We start from the raw sequence: 20,605 nt of genomic DNA, 5'->3' as shown, positions 1-20,605 counted from the left end.
TTAATTCTTATATATTTCAAGATCCAGAGAAGTGAAGAAAGGACAAAGAAGTAAAAGAAGCAGAAATCTGTAGAAAATCTTGTTTTTTTTAAACAAATCAGAATATTTGTTATATAGAACTTAATATTTTGAGCATAAGTTATATTTTTATACTACCCATCATTAAATGGCCTGGGATCCAGCACAGCTAATTACACTCCATAAGGCAATTGATAAAAGGGTCCTATTGGTGTCATTTTGGACATGGGAAAAAAGGGATGGCCCTATCATTACTACCTCTCTACTACCATTAGAAAACATCAAGACTTTCAATTTAAAAATTATTTTAAAATCTATTATTTAAGTATGGAATTACCTTTACTCTCATCTGTTGATTTCATGTGGTTTTCATTATCTTCAATGTAACCTGATCCTAAAATTTGAAAGCCAAAGTTGAGCTGACAGAATATTTATTGTAATGAATGAAATAAATGAATTACACAGCTGCAATTCCTACTGTCATTATCTGTATTGCAATATAACACATTCTACTTTTCTATTCCCACCTAAGACATTCAGGCGGGGAGAATGTGGCTTTTTAAATAATCAGCTAACAAACACCCAAGGGACAACTTTGTCTGTGTCAGGTGATCTAAACATCATGTCCACCTGTCATTGCCAAGTGCACTGAGGTCCTGCAATGAAAGGTGCCCAGGCAAGTTAACAGCTCTATACTGTGGCCACATCACAGGGCCATGTGCCACAGCTCAAATTTCCTCTCTGAAATAATTTTCTTGCAGCTGTGTCAAAAGCAGAAAGTAATTTTCTTTTACCATGATTTCTCCATCTGTGATATTGTCAATTGATTGCCTGGGAGAAGTGTCTGAGCAGACTTAGAAACCAATCTGTGTAAGACGTGCTCATAAAAACTGTACAAAGACAAAATGACAGAAGATACCTTCGACAGTGTTATTGGTATCCCTCTGTATTCCCAAAACATTGGGCCCCATCCAAACAATAACTATGAAGTCCAAAACTTTAAATCAATGTTCAATTAAACCAACTTACTAACAGTCTTATAGCAAAATATCCTACCTGAATAGTAGTTTCCATCACTGGGCGGTCTTGTTAGTTTTTCACTTGTCAAGTTTGGAGCCAAGGCAGAACTGAAAAACAAACCAATAAAATTTGATGTAATTATCCAAAACCAATCAATAAAACCAACAACATGATTCTGTTGCAAAGATCAGTCACTGTCTGTGCTGACTACCACATATTCTTAACCACTGAAACTAATGAAAATTTTGCCTTTGCTTTAGAAGCACAAGGAAACTTTAAGGTCAAAAATGTTCCCTATTGCATTATTCTTCTTTAAGACCTCTGTATTTTCAGTTTTATTCCATATTGAAATGCATTCAGATACAGACCTGACATTCTTGTATTTCACTTAGCTGACCTTTTTTTCTATTTTTAAAGTATTTCCTCATCCTGTTGTTGTGTTAGCAGGTGGAATATGAAGCACAGCCATCTATTGTCTGCAGCTGTGTTGTAACAAGCTATATTCATGTGAAGCAAGGCTTACAGCCCTCTATACACAGAAATATTGCACCACTATCATAAAGCAAGTGTTGTGGTTTAACCCCAAATGTAGATAAACATCACACAGCCACTCGCTCACTCCCCAGCCCTGCCGCAGAGGGGTTGGGGGGAGGACTGGGAAAAGATAAACCCTATAGATTCAGATAAGAGCAGTTTAATAATTGAAATAAAGTTAATAATAATAATAATAATAGCAATGAAGAGGAGAGAGAGAGAGAAGGAAACCCCAAGGAAAACAAGAGATGCCCTGAGCAGCAAGCAGCACCTCCCGCAGTCCCAGGCTCAGCGCGGTTTTGCCGCCGGGGCTGTGCTGTGATAGCGACCAGCACCTGCTTTAGTCAACCTTCAGTAACCCTGCAACAGAAGGGTCTTCCAAGAGGTGGGACCAGGCAGTTGCTTCATTTCCTCCATCTCCAAGGCTGCTACACTGAAAGCCCACCAGGATTCTTCTGGGTCCTTGAAGTACCCACTCCTGAAACAGTCTATGCCCATGGAACCTCTGGGCCAGTCCTAGTGGGGCTTCTGCCACACATTCCCAGTCAGGCTGATTTCAGCCTCTAATAGTCAGCTTTTGGAATCCCCCTCCAGAAACACAAGTGGGTTCTGCCCCTTCACAGCCTGATCACATCAGGGTACACTGTGCACCTGTATCTGCTACAGCCTTATACTCCAGGGGGGCTGACGTTATGGGCCACGTGATCCACACAGTCCAGTAAACAAGGCTGTCCCTCTCTTCCACATGGCTGGAGGCAGAGCCCCTATAGTCTTGGCCATAGGTTTATCCAACTTGCTTCTTGTGAAAATGGAGTAGAATTCCTTTCCGTAGGATCAGGAGTAAGATCAGCCCTTCCACTCTGTCTTAGGAACTGCCCACTGCAGACTGCAGCGGCAGCTTTCCTGGAAGAACCCCCTCTTGTGATTATTTTTCCTTGCAATTCATGTAGGGCTGAAATAGAATTTCTATCCCACTTCCTCATATTGTCTCTGTAGACCTGCAGAAAAAGCCAGGGTCTCCCCTGGTGTGTACCCTCAGTATTCTCCCTTGACCAAACAACTTTCTGTTACCAGCTGAGATTCCAGACCTTGTATGTGGGGAGTAGAATCTAGATCCTCTTTGAGCTGATCAACCAGTTTCTCCACAGCAGGGACAAGGGAGGAAGAGATTTTTCTGTGTACTGCTAGAGCTGGGGAGCCACTGCCTTCACCACTGGTGCCTCTTTGTGTGTCCAGACAATGCTGCCAGTGAGTTAATACACCACTCTGGTGTACACGTTTCTGATACACGGTTTGTGCACATTAGGCTTCACCTGGATCTGTGAGTGACCACGTGTTGTTTGGGTCATAATAAATTATCTACCTCTAAGCATGGCTAGTTCCCTGCTGTACTGGGAACCTCTCTCCATTATGGTCCACTTGTCTGGGTGAAACAGAACATCTTCCTTGAAGAAATACCTTTCCTTGGCAAGAGCTGCTTCCAGAGGCTGAGGACTTGTGTTACTCTTCCAATCACCTTGTCAATTCACTCTTCCCTAGAAAATGATCACAGCTGCTTGGCTTCCCTACTCTCTAATTCCACACAACCAGTCCCATTATCCCAGCATCTGAGCATCTAGGTGATAATGTGCTCACCTGGATGATGGCTGAAATCCTTTTGCATATCCCACAGATCACTCAGGGATAGGGATCAAGTGCCTCTTGTTCTACCTCTTCCTCCTGTTCTTGTTATGACCCTGCTTTGTCCTTCTTTACTAAACAAGCCATCTTTCCTGTGCAATTCTCTTCCTTTTTTGAGGGGCAACTGCTACAGACAGGGGCTGGTCCTCTGGTTCAGCTGTATCACCCACTCCTGGGGTGAGTAATCACAGTGTCTGTGGTAACTGGAGTTTGAGTGCCCACTGTACCTGTCATGGGGGTTGGAGTAGCTGCAAATAATTTTTTGACCCTAAACAAGAGCTGAACCACATTCAGCCACTTGCTGGTTCCTACCAATAGGACCATGCTGGTTCCAACATCCCAAGTGTATTCAAAATTCTCCTAATTCTCAAGTCCTCTGGTAATTAGGCTGAAGAAGACAGGGAGGCTGTGGGAAGACGTCTCTCCTCTATAGGCTGGTTGTCCGGGGAATTGGGTAAAAGATGTAATTGTGAATAATTCCCAACAGGTGTCTCCCCACGCACAGGTGATGGCAGCGCTGAGACCTGACCAGGTGAATTAAAACAATACCCTCAGCCCTGCCCCGAAGGTACCAAACACAACAGGGTGCAGTAGTGCAAGCAAGGTGTTGGAGAACACAGCTCTGAGAGCAAACAAATCAACACCATGACCAGTGGCTATTAAACCACAAGGAACACTTGTAACAAACGTGTTTCAACATGCACTGGTCAGATCTGTTGCTAACTTTGAGTCCCACGTCGGGTGCCAAAAAGGGCTGTTGTGGTTTAACCCCAGCTGGTAACTAAGCACCCTCCCTCACCCACCCCACTCCCAGGGGGACGAGCAGAAGGACTGGAAAAAGATAAAACCCAGGTAAGAACAGTTGAGATAAGAACAGTTTAATGATTGAAATAAAGTAAAATATAATAATAATAGTAGTAATAATAATAGAAGGAGAAAGAGAAAGCGGAGTAAAACTGAGGAAAAACAAGTGATGCTCAATACAATTGCTCAGCACCTGCTGACTGATGCCCAGCCCAGCCCTGAGCACTGACCAGTGCCTCCCACACAATTCCCCCCTCAGCTTCTCTACTGGGAATGACACTCTGGTGTGGAAGATCCCTTTGGTAGTTTGGGTCAACTGTCCAGGCCACGATCCTGCCTGGCTTCTTGTGCCCCTGCTCACTGGCAGAGCGTGCGAAACTGAAAAGTCCTTGACTTAGTGTAAGCAGTACTTAACTAAAACAGCAGTGTTATCAACATCATTCTCACACTAAATGCAAAACACAGCACTGTACCAGCTACTAAGAAGAAAATTAACTCTATCCCAGCCGAAACCCTGACAGGAAGGCATCTTACCCAGACATCTCCATGGATGGTCCTTTAGCTTGATAGAGAAAAACAAAACATATATTAATAGGTTGTACAAGTAAAGAATTTAAAAATAAAAATTAAAAACAAAAATATAGTGATTGTCTACTCCTGTCAGAGTAATTTCTCCTGGCCATCACAAAATTAATTAACTCATGTCTTATATCCTGATTATCTCCCAGGTCCCTTAAATCTCTTTTTCACAGAGAACCCTAGATCCCAAACCCCAGATTTTAACCTAGACAATTTAAGCAATCTGGGACATCCAAATGCTCCAAACTTTCCCAAATAATTTTCCATGTACCGGATATCACAGGATAAATCAGATTTACTTATTTTCTGAAATAACTAGACCTAAAAGAAAACACCTTAATGGTAAAAGACAAATCTCTAAATGAAACTGTATTACAGAGTGGAAGAAAAAAACCTAATCCCATAAACTAATAATCTAAGTTTGCTTCATGAGGACTAGAGAAGTAGATCAATTACACCTGAGTTGGGACCCCAAATCAAATTGTTATAGCTCTATAAGGGATCAGAAACCTCCTCAGGCCCTGTCTGCCTCTGCATTGCCTGAGACTGAATTTCAGACCTAGGACTGCATGGGAACAATGTAATTCTGGCCTGTATTTTATAACCTTTGCTTCCCTAGTGCCTGCCAGCACTATTAGTTACATGTTTTGCCCAATATTCTTGGAAAGCTTCAGCACATTTGTAGCCTAATTTGAGTCACCTAGCATTTCTAAGTAGATTCTTTTAATTGTGTTTAGTCATCTCTGAAGCCTCACCCCCACAAGCTGCTGAGACAAATGCAAATTTAACTGCAATATATTTGTTCCCAAACAAAGAGAAGGGAACCATTCATTACCCTTTTTCTTCTTATGCAAAAACCACCACAAAGCAACTGCTCCTGCTCCTGCCATGGCTGTCAGGACAAATGCAGCAATGACTCCTTTCTGCCAAGCTGCTAAGATGACTGCAAATAAGAAAAACATGTTTAAGAGAGTAGTTACAGGTCAACATTACCAAATTCTGTAGTTCCTGACCTTCCATTTTACTACATATCAACCTTCTTACACACTGGGGAAGATCTTGGAAGAGACTTCTGTTCCACATTCTCTAGTGAGCCTCTCCTTTGTGACCAAAAGCTCAGTACATCAACAGCTTGGTTTTAGTTTGCATCTTGCTCCTTTTGCTTTTGGGCATTCCCTAAATTTTTCTATGTAAGATGGACAATCTCCATTTATAAAGACATCTCTCTGTTTAACTTCTGACAGCAGTGGAACAAAAAACCACCAGTAAGGTGGTATTAACCACTCCAGTAAGGGAGTTACACTGAGGAACATCTCAAATCAGGTGGCCTCACCTGTAAAGGTGACAGAATAGGCAGCTTATCATTAATGAGCTCACCACTGATGGTTATTGGACGGCTCCTCACGTCCACGCTGGCTCGGTTCGAAGCCATGCAATAATAGGTCCCTGTGTCCTTCCTCTTCATTGTTTTCTTGTGCCATATGGCTCTGTCTGAATATTCCCTTACTTCATGTAGAAGAACTTCATGATCAGTTTTTTTAAAAAACTTGAAGTCAATTGGCCAAGATCCTTCTTTCACAGAGCAGAGGAAAGCAGTATCACTGCCAACTTCTACTTCTCCATACGGAACACTGCCCAAACTGGCACCCCTGATTGGGACTACAGAGGAAGGCACAAAGAAAACAAATATTAGCACTATTAGAAATAACTTTGATGACAAAATATTGTATTGTAGAAATGCTTGCTTTAGTGCTTAGTTAAACAGAGACTGAATGCACAGTATTAATCTTTCTGAACAGTCTCTGCCAGACAGCATCCTCTAGTAAATATTTTTATACACCCAGAAATAGAGAGGCCACGATAAAGAAACAAAGCAGACACAGGAAGAAATTATATCCATTCCACAGAGGTCAGTTTCTTTCCTTAAAATCCTTTGGATGCCCCTCTGGCTTCAGCCTACAATTGATTTAGTTTCCAGAAATAATATACTCAGCAGTTCCAATGTTTAAATAATTATGGTGCAATTTATGTAGTTCTGTTTTCATAGTTAAGTAGAATTATGCTGGTTTATGCTAACTGTGTGGTTGTGTTCTTGTAACTTTTAATATACACTAGAGGGTGTCAGGAGATAATGGATCGAGTTCTCCAAAAGCATAAGCAAATCCCAAATTTTAATGGTTACAGAATATAGCAAACACAAGGAGAGAAGTTAGTTTGGATTTGAAGAAGTTGTAAGAATATGCATAGCCAAACCATAGTTTTTAAGACTGCTGGCTTACAAATGAAGCATATGAGCACACACAGAACCAGCTTAGGAACAGATGAACTTCAGCCTTTGTAATTACAGGAGGAGAAAATGGACACACATTGTGTGATGCAAGACATGTAGAATGTCAGCAGCTTTGCAAAATGTTTGGGATATGAAGCATGTTTTGCTAAAATTCCCACAGAAAAATTCTCTGGAAATATTATAAAGGTGTTTGAGGAAGAGCTATGGATAACACAAGGCAGATGTAAAGACAGAATCATTAAGGCAACACTGGTACAGAAGCAGAGGAAGGAAACCAGATTTGATATGAAAAGATGGTGGTCACAGAAGCTCTATTTGTATTAGGAAGCAGATTTAGATATAAGATATGGGTTACTATGACTGAGCCCCTGACAGACAGAATTGCTCTGGAAAACATAAGTCCTTTTCCAGATCTGGTACAGACAGGACAGAATACAGAGACTCTGAAGTCACCACCTCACCAGTGATGGATGGAAGGTGTAGAAGACTGGCTAACAAGGCTCCAAACAATGACCTTCTCTTCAGAACTTCTAAACAGTGTCACAATATATTCCAAACCACAGCTCTGACAGCTGGGATACACCAGTTCCAGCAAACAAATAGCCACTTGTTAATGGACTAAGATTATGCTTTGTGTTTATTTATTTGTACCTTGTTATTTCAAAATACCTTGACTCTCCCTAGATAAAACTCTTCAGAGTTTCATCATTCAGCTTCTCTCTACTGTTAGTAAAGAGTGGAACTGATGAATTTAAGGTGAGTCCTAAGGTGCTGTAGTCTGGGTGAATGCAAATACTGTACTAAAAAGCCCTGTTTGGGAGCTCAGCAATTGGAGCGTGTGCAATAACCCAACTGACTCAAAAGAAATGCAACAATTCTGCATTTATCTGTTCTAGTCATACATAATCCAATGACAAAACTCAGAAGGAAAACAGCCTATTAACCACAAGTTTATCTTATTAAGACCAACCAGGATGCAAAGCTGAAAACTCCTAGGTAGAGAAAAATTACCTCTTCTTTTTCAAAGATCAAGAATTGACTTCTGCTCTGGTCCTGGACTACTGTGCTGTGATAGGCAACTATTTTAACTCAAGTGAGCAAGAACTTGTAAACATTTCACATCCATTTTGCTTAGTCCACCATTTGCTGCTACACTTTCAAAACTCTAAATATTACATTAGACAAGAAGAAGAAGAATTAAAGAGACTTACCTATCACTGTGACATTTAGAATATTGCTAGTTTTTGCACCACTGGAGTGATTGTTTCTAGCATCACATTTGTATCCTCCATTATCATTTAGTCCAATATCTTCATCCAAGAACATGGCATATGTGTCATTAGTTACATTTTTCCTCATTTCACCCCCTTTGTAGAATGTGAATGTTATTGGTGGTGTTCCCATCACTGAATGACAGATTAATTGTAGAGGCTTCCCTAATACCACCTCCGGTGAACCGCTGACAACAGAAAGAGTTGGCTTGGAGACTGGAGCTAAAAGGTGAATTTAAAAAATTGCTGCAAATTACACTGCATAAGGCCAAAAGACACAATATTATTTTGTAGAAAACATAAATATACAATATTTAGCTAGTTTGCACACACAGTCTAATATTGGAAAGCTCTTTCTCATCGATAGAATGGAAATAAGGGGACTTGAACAAATCAATAGCATAGATAATAGAACATATCTGACTTTGAATAAAGCATCATACAGGGACAATATGAAGCAAAACAAGGAAAGGATCAGTGACACAGCTGTGGATCATCCAAATTCCAAAAATAGTTCTGACCCAAGGAACAAGTCTGCTCCATGGATGACCTGAGAGAGATTGCACAGCTCCTCCTCAGGGCCCTGTTCCAGCAGCGCAGTGAACAATCCAGTTCATCCCTTGGACTGACTGGAGAACCACTGTGCCTGTTCCATGAGAGGGAAGGGCACTGGAGTACTCATACCTGGTGAGCTGGTGAGGGGGCTGTGTTTATAGCAATGAACCCTTGGCTTTTCTAGAGTAGAGCCAACCAGGTGACCTCTGGATCTCCTGGCTTTCTGCCTGGAGGGTCAGGGGCAGGGATTCAAAGCTGACACTGACAGAGCTTCAAATCAGAGTTTTGCAGAACATTCCTGGGTCCTGCAAATGGTAGTGAATGAGTGTTTATCTGGTCCCTAGAAGAACCTAGGGACCAGCAGGAAGCCATTCCAACTCCCTACTCCGAGGGCCAGCCCTGGAAAGTATGACTTGATTATATCACAACATACCAAATCCTCTGCAGCTAAAGCACATCCCAACAGAAATTCATGTTATAAGAACTAACAGACACCTGCTAGTTCATGTACTAGAGACTGATTCTTTAAATAGATGTCCTTATTTATAAGCTTCTGGTTTAGATCCTTCCCCCACCCTGGTGGTTCTAAGCCTCTGTGTCAACTCACCATAAACACTTATCCTTACAGGTTTGCTCTCCTTGACTATTCCTTTTACTTCAGCTTTGCAGATGTAAGATCCAGTATCATTCACATTAACTTTAATTGCTAAGATTTTAGATTTTTTCAACAGGATGTCTCCACTGGAACTTTTCCTTAGTATAGAGAAGTTGGCTCTCCGTAAACCATTAATGCTGCAGTTCAAAATTAAATCTTTACTTTCATCCAACTTAGTCATAGAAGCAAACAGTGTTGGCTTGGGGAATAATTCTGCAAGATAAAAAGAGAGCTGATTCATTCAAAATGAGCCTGGAAGACTATGTCAAAGTATACAGAATACAGGACATACTGATAGTTTATAATTTGGGAACAAAACAATCGTGTTATTTTAATATTATTGTATTTTCAGGGAAAACAGAAGCTTAGCATTTGCTTGAAACCACTTTTCACAGGTTGTTTGAGGATATTATTTTAGTTGGGAAGTATAGGTGGGCAAAAATCAGAAACTAAAATCTAACTAGCCTTTAACTTACAGAAAATTTACACTTGGACCTGGAGGTTACACTTGGATCCTGAGTTCTGCCAAATTTAAATATTAATACTTTGAGTAAAATCTAAGATGTTTTACCTGACACAAAGACATTCAGTTTGGTGGTTTTAGACACTGCTCCTTGCTCCACCTTACACAGGTATTCACCACTGTCCTCTTGAGTAGCTACTGTAGTGTATTTCAAAAATTTCTTATCTCGTACACTGTTCAGTATTGTTCTGTTTTTCTGGAAGATGATTTCAATGTCACGCATTTGAGCTACCACAGTTGAGCATTCAAATTCTATTCGGTCTCCTTCTGTAATGTTATTGGAGGGCCTGGTGATCAGAGTGGGCTTTATAAATGATTCTGCAAGAGAATACACACAAACATACAGATAGATATAGATATACATATAAATATGTGACCCAATTTTTATCTATGGCTAGCAAAGAATTGTAAAAAGAAAAGTTAAACAACTTACCCTTGACTGTAACAAGTGTTTTGTTGCTGTGTTGGGAGCTATCCCATCCAGATCTTACTTGTCTCTTGCCAAAGCAATCAAATTGTAAAATATTATCTTCCGCTTCAACATAATATTCCATTTCAGAAAAATTTTGGTTTTGTTCAAGTATGCGTTTTTCTTTAGGCACTGAATTTGTCTTTATCTTCCGGAAAAAGAACACTAAAGGAGGTACTTCTTCTGGCAGCTCGCAACGTAATTTCACAATTTCACCCTCTAAAACTTCTTTTTTGTCAGCAGTCAGGATTGGCTTGGTCATTCCTTGCAACAGAAAACAAGAAAAGAAACAGAACATTGCATAATCCTGAAATAAACAGTATCTCTGATGACTGTGGGAATTATTTATACTGATTAACAGATGCAAATAGTTTACAAGAACCAAAAGATGACCCTGTAACTGCTCAGTGCTGACAAATTCTGTCCAAGATGCTTTTCCAAGGGGAAAATGTCACCTGCATTCAAGAACACATCTAGAAAGTGTATGGATGGAGGTGGCATCTGTTCTTATACAAGATGAAAGAACAAGACTGAGACAACATTGTCTACAAAAGGGGCCTATGGCTGATGCTGGCTTTGGTGATGGCTCTCACACCCTGAGCATCCCTGGCATTTCCAGGAATCTGCCCCCCCCTCATCATGGTTATTGGGGTGGGCACAACTTTCACAAATAATTCTTTCTCTAGTCTAGGGAACAGAGGCTCAGGAGAGTAGGGGCACAGACTGTATTCCTGACTAGCACTGATCTGTCCTGGAGCCTTGGGGTCCTGAGTTCATTTCTGTGCCTTAACATGGGGGATTAGTACCAAACTCTCATCAAGTACTGTGATGTCAAAGATAAAACACACTTTGCAAGATACCCTGTTTAAGCACTGACTATTATTCCTTCCCTGTAAGGTTGTTCTCTCTCTGTATATCTCATCTGCAGTGTCTGACAGAACACTCACCTGCTACCCAAACATAGGTGATGTTACTGAAACCCAACTTGCCATCTACTTTCACAGTACATTCATAGTCTCCTGTATCTGAAGATTTGGCCACAGGTATTTCATACTGTGCATATTTTTTGTCTGATATGGTCATAAACACAAGCTTCCCATCCTTAAAAAATGTAAAATTGTGCTTCAGCTGGAAATCAGTATTTTTGATAATATCAGCATGGCAGATGATTGACATTGGAGCTCCATTCTTCACTTTGACAGACGGCTGAACCTTGATTTCAACTCTGTTGAAAGTAAAAACTTGATAGAAAATAAAAAAGAAAAAGTTATATTTATTTTAAATTAGTCCAACATAACACAGCTATCTCAAGCTGCTACATTTAAATTACAAATAATAAGTTTAAAATTTACATTTCATTTGGTAGTAATATTGTCATTTGAATTGATAAGTGCTTTTAGAAATAAAGTTCATGGTACTATTTATATAAATATGTATATGTGTATAGAAATGTATGTGCATAGAAATATATTCTGGTTTTATAACCACAGCAAGAAAAAGAATTTGTAGCTTAAATGTTACAACTGTTAGACTACTGGTATAATTGATATTTATATTCTCACATCTCAAGGAACAAGTATAGAGAAAGATGTATTAGTTCATTCACTTGCTCTTCCTTTAGAACTTACACTTCTGGGCTATGCCCATTTTGGTCAGGATTTGTATTAGAAATTGCTACTCAAATAGAAAAACTTTCTTGCATCTAAAGAAGTCCCTTGTCTTCCAGCTATTTATAGTGTGTCCTTGCTAGAGAGAGTCTGGGCCATAAAATCAGTGAAAAGCTGTGAATTTCTTTGCATGTGAATAATCCACATGACAGCAAGGAGCAAGTATTTCTCCCATTTATTTCCATTTTGATGGGAAAAAGGAAGCATACAGAATGTACGTGCTGGGAGCTAGCAGGATGATAAGATAAAAAGTAAACATGTTCCTTTCAGAACACAAATTCTGAACTCTGCTCAGGCATGATCAATTCTTTCGCAAAACCAGGAGATAGTGCCCTTAATTTTTATTCTATAATTTTATCCTTCCTCCTTCCTTGTGGGCATGAGAGGGATTTTTACACATCAAAACAAAATGCTAATTTTCTCTCCCACCTCTTTTGTGGCTCAGTAAAGCAAATTACTCTAGGAAAGATTTCACCAAAACCTTTATTCAGGTAGCACATCTTTGATTTAAACACTATACCAAGAAACACCACCAAGTAAGCCCTTTTTTTTTCATATAGCCAAATTTCATACTGAGCTATTGTACAACAAATCCAAATAAACTCTGTTACAGATGTTACAACTGAGGAATTAGTTAAATTAGTTATATTAAATTTCTACATTAAAAACCCAAACAAAACAACAAAAATCTACCATTCCCTACCTTTCTCCTGAGCATAAAGTTCTGAACCTGAGAGAAAAAAAAAAGAGAAGAAATGTTATTTTCAAAGCTTACAGATTGAGAGACAGTAATGCAAAACAGTACAAAGCATCAACCAACCCCAGACAAACCAGAAACACCTGTACCCACCCAGAGATTTACTTATCAAACTTACACTGCAAGAAAATCACCAGAAGAGCAAGATACATCTCGTTCCTGAAGAACAGACACTTTAATTCCAAAATAAAACAATATTCATTATCAGAGGTGATGCCTCCAGGTACCAAAACCACGTTATGCTTTTTTTCCCTTGTTGTTTTATGGAAACAGATAAAAATTTGCCATTAAAATTTGTACATTTTCCCAGATCTTCAGCAGAAACTGGCTGGATCAAGTAATCGTTCCCATTACTGGAAACTGGAAATGGCAAACAATGAGAATGTATCTGCTGCTCCCAGGCAGATTACTGGTCAGGAAGTGACGAGTTTTCCTGAGGGCGCTACCACATGCATTTGCTTTGTTTAATTTCTTAAGGTGTATTAAAAAAACAAGAAGTTCCAATGACATTATCCTGCAGTTCCTGTCAATATGGGTATTTTTAAGTCATGATTAACCATTTAGGAACACAAATTACCTTTACTACTTGACCTCAGCAGATACTTGAGCAAATACATCCCTTCATCCTAACAGAAGACTCTTTCAGAGAATAGATGTACGTGATTACTCATTTTCCCCCTTTACCTCCATTTCTAGGTCTTCCATTTTTGCTGTGGCAAAGAACAGCTTTACTGTTGGTTACACAATAAATTCAAATTCTCTCAAAAAGCAGAAGTACTGTTGTGTGAGACTAGAATACTGACAGGTGTATCTCTCATACTACCATCATACATCAAAAACATGGATCTGCACCAGATTTTATTTTATGCAGTTAGGACAGTGCACAGGACACACAGTCACAGACCTTAAACCCCTCAGGAAAGAATCAGATGGAATTGCAATTCTCAGCAGAAATCTGCAGCAGCACTGGCACAATTTGAAACAGAGAATGCTTCTCCATTGTCCAGGATACTCCTCTCAGCTTATCAACCTATTTTAAGTCACACTTAAGCCATTCCCTCCAGCCCTGATACTGACTGAAGCCTACAGGCCAGACAAAGTGAGTTGAAACCAAGCCCTTCAGAAAGTTTCTCAAGTTGTGTGACCCAGAACTCCCCAAGCTGTGATTTAGTTATTCTTGAAAACTGAGTGCTCAGCTCTTTGTTTTTCCCCCTGTGGACAGAGCCAATGCTTTCCTTTAAATCCAGCAACATTTTCCAGGCTTGTTAAAACACTGCATAAAACAATACAAAATACATTCACAGAAGTCTATAAATGAGACAGATAGTTCTCATAAGCTTCACTGTTCATATGAAATCCCTTTCTTTCCTCCTGGGGTGAATGAAAGCTGTAGTTTTCCCCCAAAACCACTATTTTAAAGCTGTAAATCTACGTCAATGATGGTATTACCCACATCAGCGTGGAATTTTACAAAAGGAAACAGAAGGAAAACACTCATCTATTTAACAATGTATGGGCTGCAGGAACGAGGCCTGTCTGGCTGTTTTACAGAATGGCACAATAGTCACAGCAATTAAGACTAAGCTGGTAACTAGCAGTAGTGTTTGTCCTGCTCAGTCCAGGCTGTTTGAAACAACCACCAACAAAAGACTGGCGGCTTGGCCAGCTGCCAACCACGGTCCCCAGAGACAGGTAAAGGAAAAGAGTAGGAGGACACATGGCAGGTGGAGAACAAAGGTAAATCAACTTTTGCTACTGGTAACAAAAAAATAGGAAGGAAGGAGATTTTCCCCTTCCCTCTTTCCCCGTAGAAGAATTCAGCAGGACATAAAAAGCTCAGCAAAACCACACCAGTCTTTCCCACGGGGGCACAAAGGTTCCTCTGAGCCCCAGTGGGGGAAGGAGGGTGAGGGTGGGCCAATATCCTTCAGAATGGACCAGCAGGGCTCAGGTCAGAGCCAGGTTCAAGTGGAAAGGCCAGCTTTAGGATGAAATAGCTCAGGATTAAGGTTTAATGGTGCCCAAACTGGAGGCTGTTGCCAGATGTCACTCCCAAGTGAAGTCCACTTCACAAGATTCTACAGGCTGATTAAACTGTCATATTCCTGACAAGCCTCAATATGTCTTGGAGAGGAAAATCAAGCTGCTATTGACCAAAACCCCAGAATTAAATTCTACTGCAGGAATTTAGGCCAAAATAACATGAAATTTGAGAGAAAAACATTTTAAACACACAAGAATGTTTTGATACCATCTTCCATGCTTAAACTGGAAACCATATTGACCTAAAGGATGCAAACTTAAAGTACCTGTGCCAGTAACACAAATACATATTTTCCTAACAGCCATTTTAATGCCATCTCTCAAGATACATATTTCTGAATTACATAGGATCGAATTTATTTTAATTCACATAATATAAAAAACTCTATTCAATCCCTATTATATCTGTGGGAAAAGCAGGATTGACCTCAGAAATGCAACACACCTTCTGAAGCAGCCAGAATAGCCATTATAATCTGACTAAATGCCCTTTGAAACCCACGGGAACCATCACATTTAATCTACTGCAAATGAATTGGACCCTTACACACTAAACCTCATCTGGGAATTCACAATCCCTGTTTCTACTGGCTGGATCCTCTGCTACTTGCTCACATGTGACATTTCCTAAGAGCCACCAGCTCTGGCAACTGAATAGAGCTTTGCTGAAATGAGAGGCAAAGCCTATTTCCCTAACTAAGGGAAAATGCTGAATAAGATTTTCAATTTTTTCCCTCTACAAATAGAGTGTTTTTAGCCGGTCCCTTATGACAGGAAGGGGAGCTCAGAGTTCCCAGCACACTGCAGCTGTTTGTTTCCACGCGCTCGCAGCAGAGAGCAGCCGCGGTGCCGGCCTCCAGCACGGACACCTCACATCCCACACACCAACTGCAGCCAAACTTCTGGGGCCCCAGACTTGGTCCCCTGGTCTCAAACACCCAATCCTGATGGCACTTTCACTTTCTTCAGAAAAGATGAAGGCTTTGTGTGTGCTGCCTCCCAGTTCTAACTGACTGATTTGTTGATTAAACATTTTTGGGCTCAGAAATCTTGTCACTGATCTTGGAGGCTCCTCATCATTTCATCTGTAGGTTCACTGATTTTAAATACACTTCACTGCTACAGAGGTGTATCTACAAATGTTTAGGATTTTTCTAAATTTTATTTTAAAAATTTAGAAATCGATGTCTATCTACATTGAAGTCAACACAAGTTTTCCAGTAACTAAATCAAGAACAGCTCTGATTTCTAATCCCTCAATTCCTGACACATATAATGGTTTAACTGCTCTGATTCCTTAGAGCTGTGAACTGTTTTGCTTACTTATCAATTCCTGTTTCAGTATACTCACAGATAATAGAACTATAACAACATTGCTGTTTTCAGAAGTCTAGACAAATCCCTGGTGAGCTGGGAATGAAACAAATTCTTTCTACATACATTTTCAGGGCATATTTTCTTCTCTTGAAAGTGGGACATTTGCATAAATTATTTTTGTTTTAAAAACACGTCTTTATACCTCCCTAGAGAAGAAGAAAAAATTAATTTTTCTCCATGGATTTGAATACTTACAATAATATTAAAGAAATTAACAGTGCCTTTTTTTTGAGAAGTCTGGAAGTTCCACAACCTACAATTTACAGAAACTCTGGATTGCCCAGTTGGTCTGGGTATAAATTACATTTCACAATGGCACCATCTGCTGGGAGATGAGCAAGACAGTGAAGCACACTGGGCTTCCCTCATTGCCCCCTTTCACAATTAAACGTAGGATGACTGATATCCAACACTTCCTCCAAACAGCAACATAAATTAAACCTGGAGGTTTAATTTAATTAATTAAAGGAACAAGAAGGCTGATAATGGCAGAATATCACTGAGGCTTTCACCCTGGAACTTCTCCTTTTGATACAACAGGAGCTAATTACTACTATTTGGTTTTTGGCTTCCTCACTGATGCAGTGCAACGCTGGAAAGAGAACTAGAAATCTATCTTGACTTTTATTTCACACAGCACACACTTCCATGTACCTTAGAAATTCTTTCAGACAAATAAGAGAAATTCCTTCTTTCAGAGATGTGAAATCAATTGATGATTACAATATGATCAGGGTCTGTGGGAACACCTCGAACCTTCTCTGTGCCAGTAGTGTGTGACTGATTCAGCTCCTCAAGGACATTTTTAGCTGCTGTCCACTACTGGATGAACAAGTTCCTCAGTTCAGAAACACACATCACGCCCTGTCACTGTCACACAGTGTCCTTTACTGGCAATGGACCAGTATTTCTTTAACATCCAGCATTTCCAGATGTAGCTGGAAAACAGCCTCAAGCTCTGCAGTAATATCCTTCAGAGTATCAGCAGTGACAGAGAAGAGGTCAGTAACTTCTGGCTGCAGAGGGAATTAATCCTGGAAATATTTTTCCTTCTCTTACCATTATTTTAATAGTGCTTGATGATTCCACAAGCATTATTCCACATTGGTTTCATTAGTAAAATTCAGCTGGTATTGACTCAACGAGCTGATCCAAGTTGACAGAAAATCTTTCAGCAGCCTGTGCAAACCAAGAGGCAGAATTGATTTGCTCCTGATCTGCTGCAGGTGCCCACACACAGCCAGCCATTGCTGCTGCTCATATAACTGATGGATGACTGCACAGGGGGGCAGATACTCCTCAGATACACCTCAGAGTACACCAAGAGAGGCTTGAAAAAGGCTGGAAAATAGATATAGTCAGTCCTGGAATATGTGATCTTTTCTAAACAGTTTTTTCATTAAATAAGTATTGGGGGAGGTGGGGGGGGAAAGTTTAACTTTTATCAGAAGTTAGGAACCAGAAAAAAGTTAAAATTACACCTGTGAGTAAGCTGAGTAATTAAACTAACAGAGCACTCTATCCTGCACTCTTACAGCAATTCCTGAAAAGATTTCTCTGGAACACTTTTCATGCAGTGATGCTTGAATTTATCCCAAGAGAAATGCATTAGTAACCGCAGTTTTTGGTATTTCATCATTTTTTTCTTTCTTTTTCTGTTGTTGGGAGATGATTTGGAGGACAGACATACCATTTTAAAATATTTCATCTTTGGGGGACTTGGGAGCTGCTAGGTTTATTAAATTGGGTACCCAAAAGTTCCTTTCACCTGCTGACATGTTCTTTGCAATCTGCAATCAATTGAAAAGCATTCACTATGTCAAAGTTCTCATTCATACCCAGAAGAAATTTAAAGCTACCTTAAATATGCATAGAAAAGAGATCTTTTCCTCTTCTCTTATTTGTCCTCCAGACAAACAATTCTCTCACAATCAAACACCATGTACTTGAAATAAACAGCAGACTTCCCCCCACAGCCTTTTTGAATAGGAGTATTGAGTAACCTGCCTATATAAGTAAAACCTTTTTGCAGACAAAACAGAAGCCTTGATTTAATTCATCACCAGACATAACTGTCAGTCCATGTGATTTCTGGCAAACCTTCTGCAGACATCCACTGCAGTAGATGCTCCTCCAGAATGCAGGACCTCTCAGGATGAGAAACTGGGACTGGGAATAACTATATATAATAATTCTTATAATTCTGCTGAAACACATTTCTTGGAAGCCTGTGACAGAACAGACACAATGTGATGCCATCATAGCCTTACTACAGAACACTATCCCAGCAGTTTCATCCTCAAGTTAAAGAACTGACCTTGTGAATGAGAGCTCAGTTTGGCTTATTCCCTTCCACCTGCTCACTTGAGGCAGAATATTGTCACAGCACCAAGTGATACATATTTCCCTTTCTGATGTTTTAACTTACTTGTTTTGGCTGGATGACTTCTGTTCTGTAGTGCAATGTTCTGCTCATTATTCTTTGTCAAGTTTATCCAGTTCTCTTTACATGTACAACCACATTAATTCCAGGCAGGAAATTTGCAAATCTAATAAAAAGGGAACTCCAAGCTCACACAGTACCTTACTGCTGCTATAAAACTCTTTGTCCACATGCTGAAAAAACCAACATCCTCCTAGTCCAAAGGCAATAGCACAATCCAGATGGAAGCAAACTTCTCACTTCCAAACAGAAACCAGGGGTTTGGACCAGCACTTGTCTTCCCTGGACACTCAGGCTGAGCATCCTGAGGGAGCCTGCACACCATGAAAGCTGCTGTACATGAGAGATTCTGGTGACACCTAAACTTTTATTTTTTAGAAGGAATGGCTAAATTCACAGCTCCTTTGCTGTGTAACTATTCCCCTTTACCCACACAGCTCCTTAGAAAAAGCATTGGGTTGCAGGTGAGCACCAGCAGCCAGGGCTCCTGAGGGCTGTTTGTGAAGGTTTCTGACAACAGCAGGCTCCCACAACAGCAAAATGCACAAACAGCCCCATCCTCCCTCCCAGAGCTGCACTTTCACACATGCTTCCTGACAGCTGGGAAAAGATGTTCTGCTCTTGCGGTTTGCTGACAGCGTTTCCACATCAGAAACATTTCTGAGCGGAGGGTGGAGACTGTCTAAAAAGAAATTTAAAAAGAAAACAAACCCAAACAAGTAAACCTCCACCAAAATTTAAAAAACAAGGAGGAAGGAAGTGTACACAACATTCTGTGAGGAAATTTTGCAATGCTGCAACAGCCAAGGATTGGGGAGTGATTCTGTATGACCCAGAGAAGGGCTACAGGGCTTGTTTTGTTGCCTTCAGTAAGTGGAAAGAAAGAAATAAGAAATAAAACAAGGATTACTATTAAGTAATTTTCTGTGTAAGCAATTGTACAACAGGGCCTGGAGTCCTGCAGAAGGCATTGCCTGTGCATAGCTGACATTTACTTCACCCAGAGGAAAAAACATCTGCTTGCCAAGCCTGTCATTATGTAGCTTTGTATTACTGATTGCTTCATCAAATTAGTCATCAGGTTTGTTTATGCAGTAGTGTTGAACTCAAATTCTTGATGAGATTTGTACCTTCTAGTACAAGATCTCACTTCACTATAGCTTAATATTTGAAGCTCAACTGAAATATTTTCTTAACAAGCTGGCTAGCTATAAATACTTATTAACACCTTAAAACTTCTATAGATTTTAGACTTTTTTAGACTGTTTTTTAAAAATTATATTGCTGATAAAAACACACCCAGTGCCACGTGCTTCCTTAGTCGCAGCTATATTATCACTTGCCCTATCTCTAGCAAATATGTGTCTCTTTGATATGGATCAGTGATCTCATTAATTCCTTTCCTAGAACAGTGCTGGAAAAACTGCCCAAAAGGAGAAAGGTGGGGGTTAGTCTTTCCACCCAAGCAACAAGTGATAGGACAAGAGGAATCAGCCTCAAGTTGAGCTGGAGGACGTTTAGATTGGATAGTAGGAAAAATTTCTTCATGGAAAAGGTTAGACATTGGCACAGGTTGCCCTGGGAAGTGGTGGAGTCACCTGGAAGGATTTAAACACATACAGATGTGGCACTTGGGGATAGGGTTTAGTGGTTGACCTGGCAGTGCTGGGGGAATGGTTGAACTCGATGCTCTTAGAGGCCTTTTCCACCCTCAGTGACTGCCTGGTTCTGAACTGCAGGGCAGGATGGCTCTACCACACAACTCACGGGAGAAACTGCTGCTCACATCAGCCACATCTCAGGAGAGCTGCTCACAACATCCACCTGTGTCCCAAACTGCTGCTCACATCAGCCACATCTCAGGAGAGCTGCTCACAACATCCACCTGTGTCCCAAACTGCTGCTCAGAGCATCCACCTG

The 20,605-nt window shown here is 40.3% G+C and overlaps 1 protein-coding gene across 11 annotated transcripts in view; it reads right to left on the bottom strand.

The window, feature by feature from the left end:
* PECAM1 (platelet and endothelial cell adhesion molecule 1) overlaps positions 1–20,605 on the bottom strand; it is a 45,073-nt gene that overhangs the window by 18,269 nt on the left and 6,199 nt on the right. For 7 of the 11 annotated variants that reach the window (XM_053960470.1, XM_053960471.1, XM_053960474.1 and 4 more), the window contains exons 1-12: positions 12,941–13,223; positions 12,769–12,795; positions 11,346–11,639; positions 10,363–10,662; positions 9,978–10,247; positions 9,359–9,619; positions 8,137–8,418; positions 6,013–6,294; positions 5,471–5,578; positions 4,591–4,618; positions 1,075–1,145; positions 356–412 (exon numbers count right to left, since the gene is read on the bottom strand). In XM_053960470.1, coding sequence (XP_053816445.1) covers positions 356–412; positions 1,075–1,145; positions 4,591–4,618; positions 5,471–5,578; positions 6,013–6,294; positions 8,137–8,418; positions 9,359–9,619; positions 9,978–10,247; positions 10,363–10,662; positions 11,346–11,639; positions 12,769–12,795; positions 12,941–12,974 — 2,014 coding nt within the window. In that variant the 5' untranslated portion in view covers positions 12,975–13,223. Of the gene's footprint in view, positions 1–355; positions 413–777; positions 909–1,074; positions 1,146–4,590; positions 4,619–5,470; positions 5,579–6,012; positions 6,295–8,136; positions 8,419–9,358; positions 9,620–9,977; positions 10,248–10,362; positions 10,663–11,345; positions 11,640–12,768; positions 12,796–12,940; positions 13,225–20,605 lie in introns of those variants that run through there. The other 4 variants (XM_053960473.1, XM_053960477.1, XM_053960481.1 and 1 more) reach the window with 3 other exon arrangements.

The sequence above is a fragment of the Vidua chalybeata genome, chromosome 19 (assembly GCF_026979565.1).
Source record: "Vidua chalybeata isolate OUT-0048 chromosome 19, bVidCha1 merged haplotype, whole genome shotgun sequence".
In the NCBI taxonomy this organism is placed as follows: domain Eukaryota; kingdom Metazoa; phylum Chordata; class Aves; order Passeriformes; family Viduidae; genus Vidua; species Vidua chalybeata.
The sequence above is the reverse complement of the archived record's forward strand: the minus strand, read 5'-3'. Positions and strand labels throughout refer to the sequence as shown.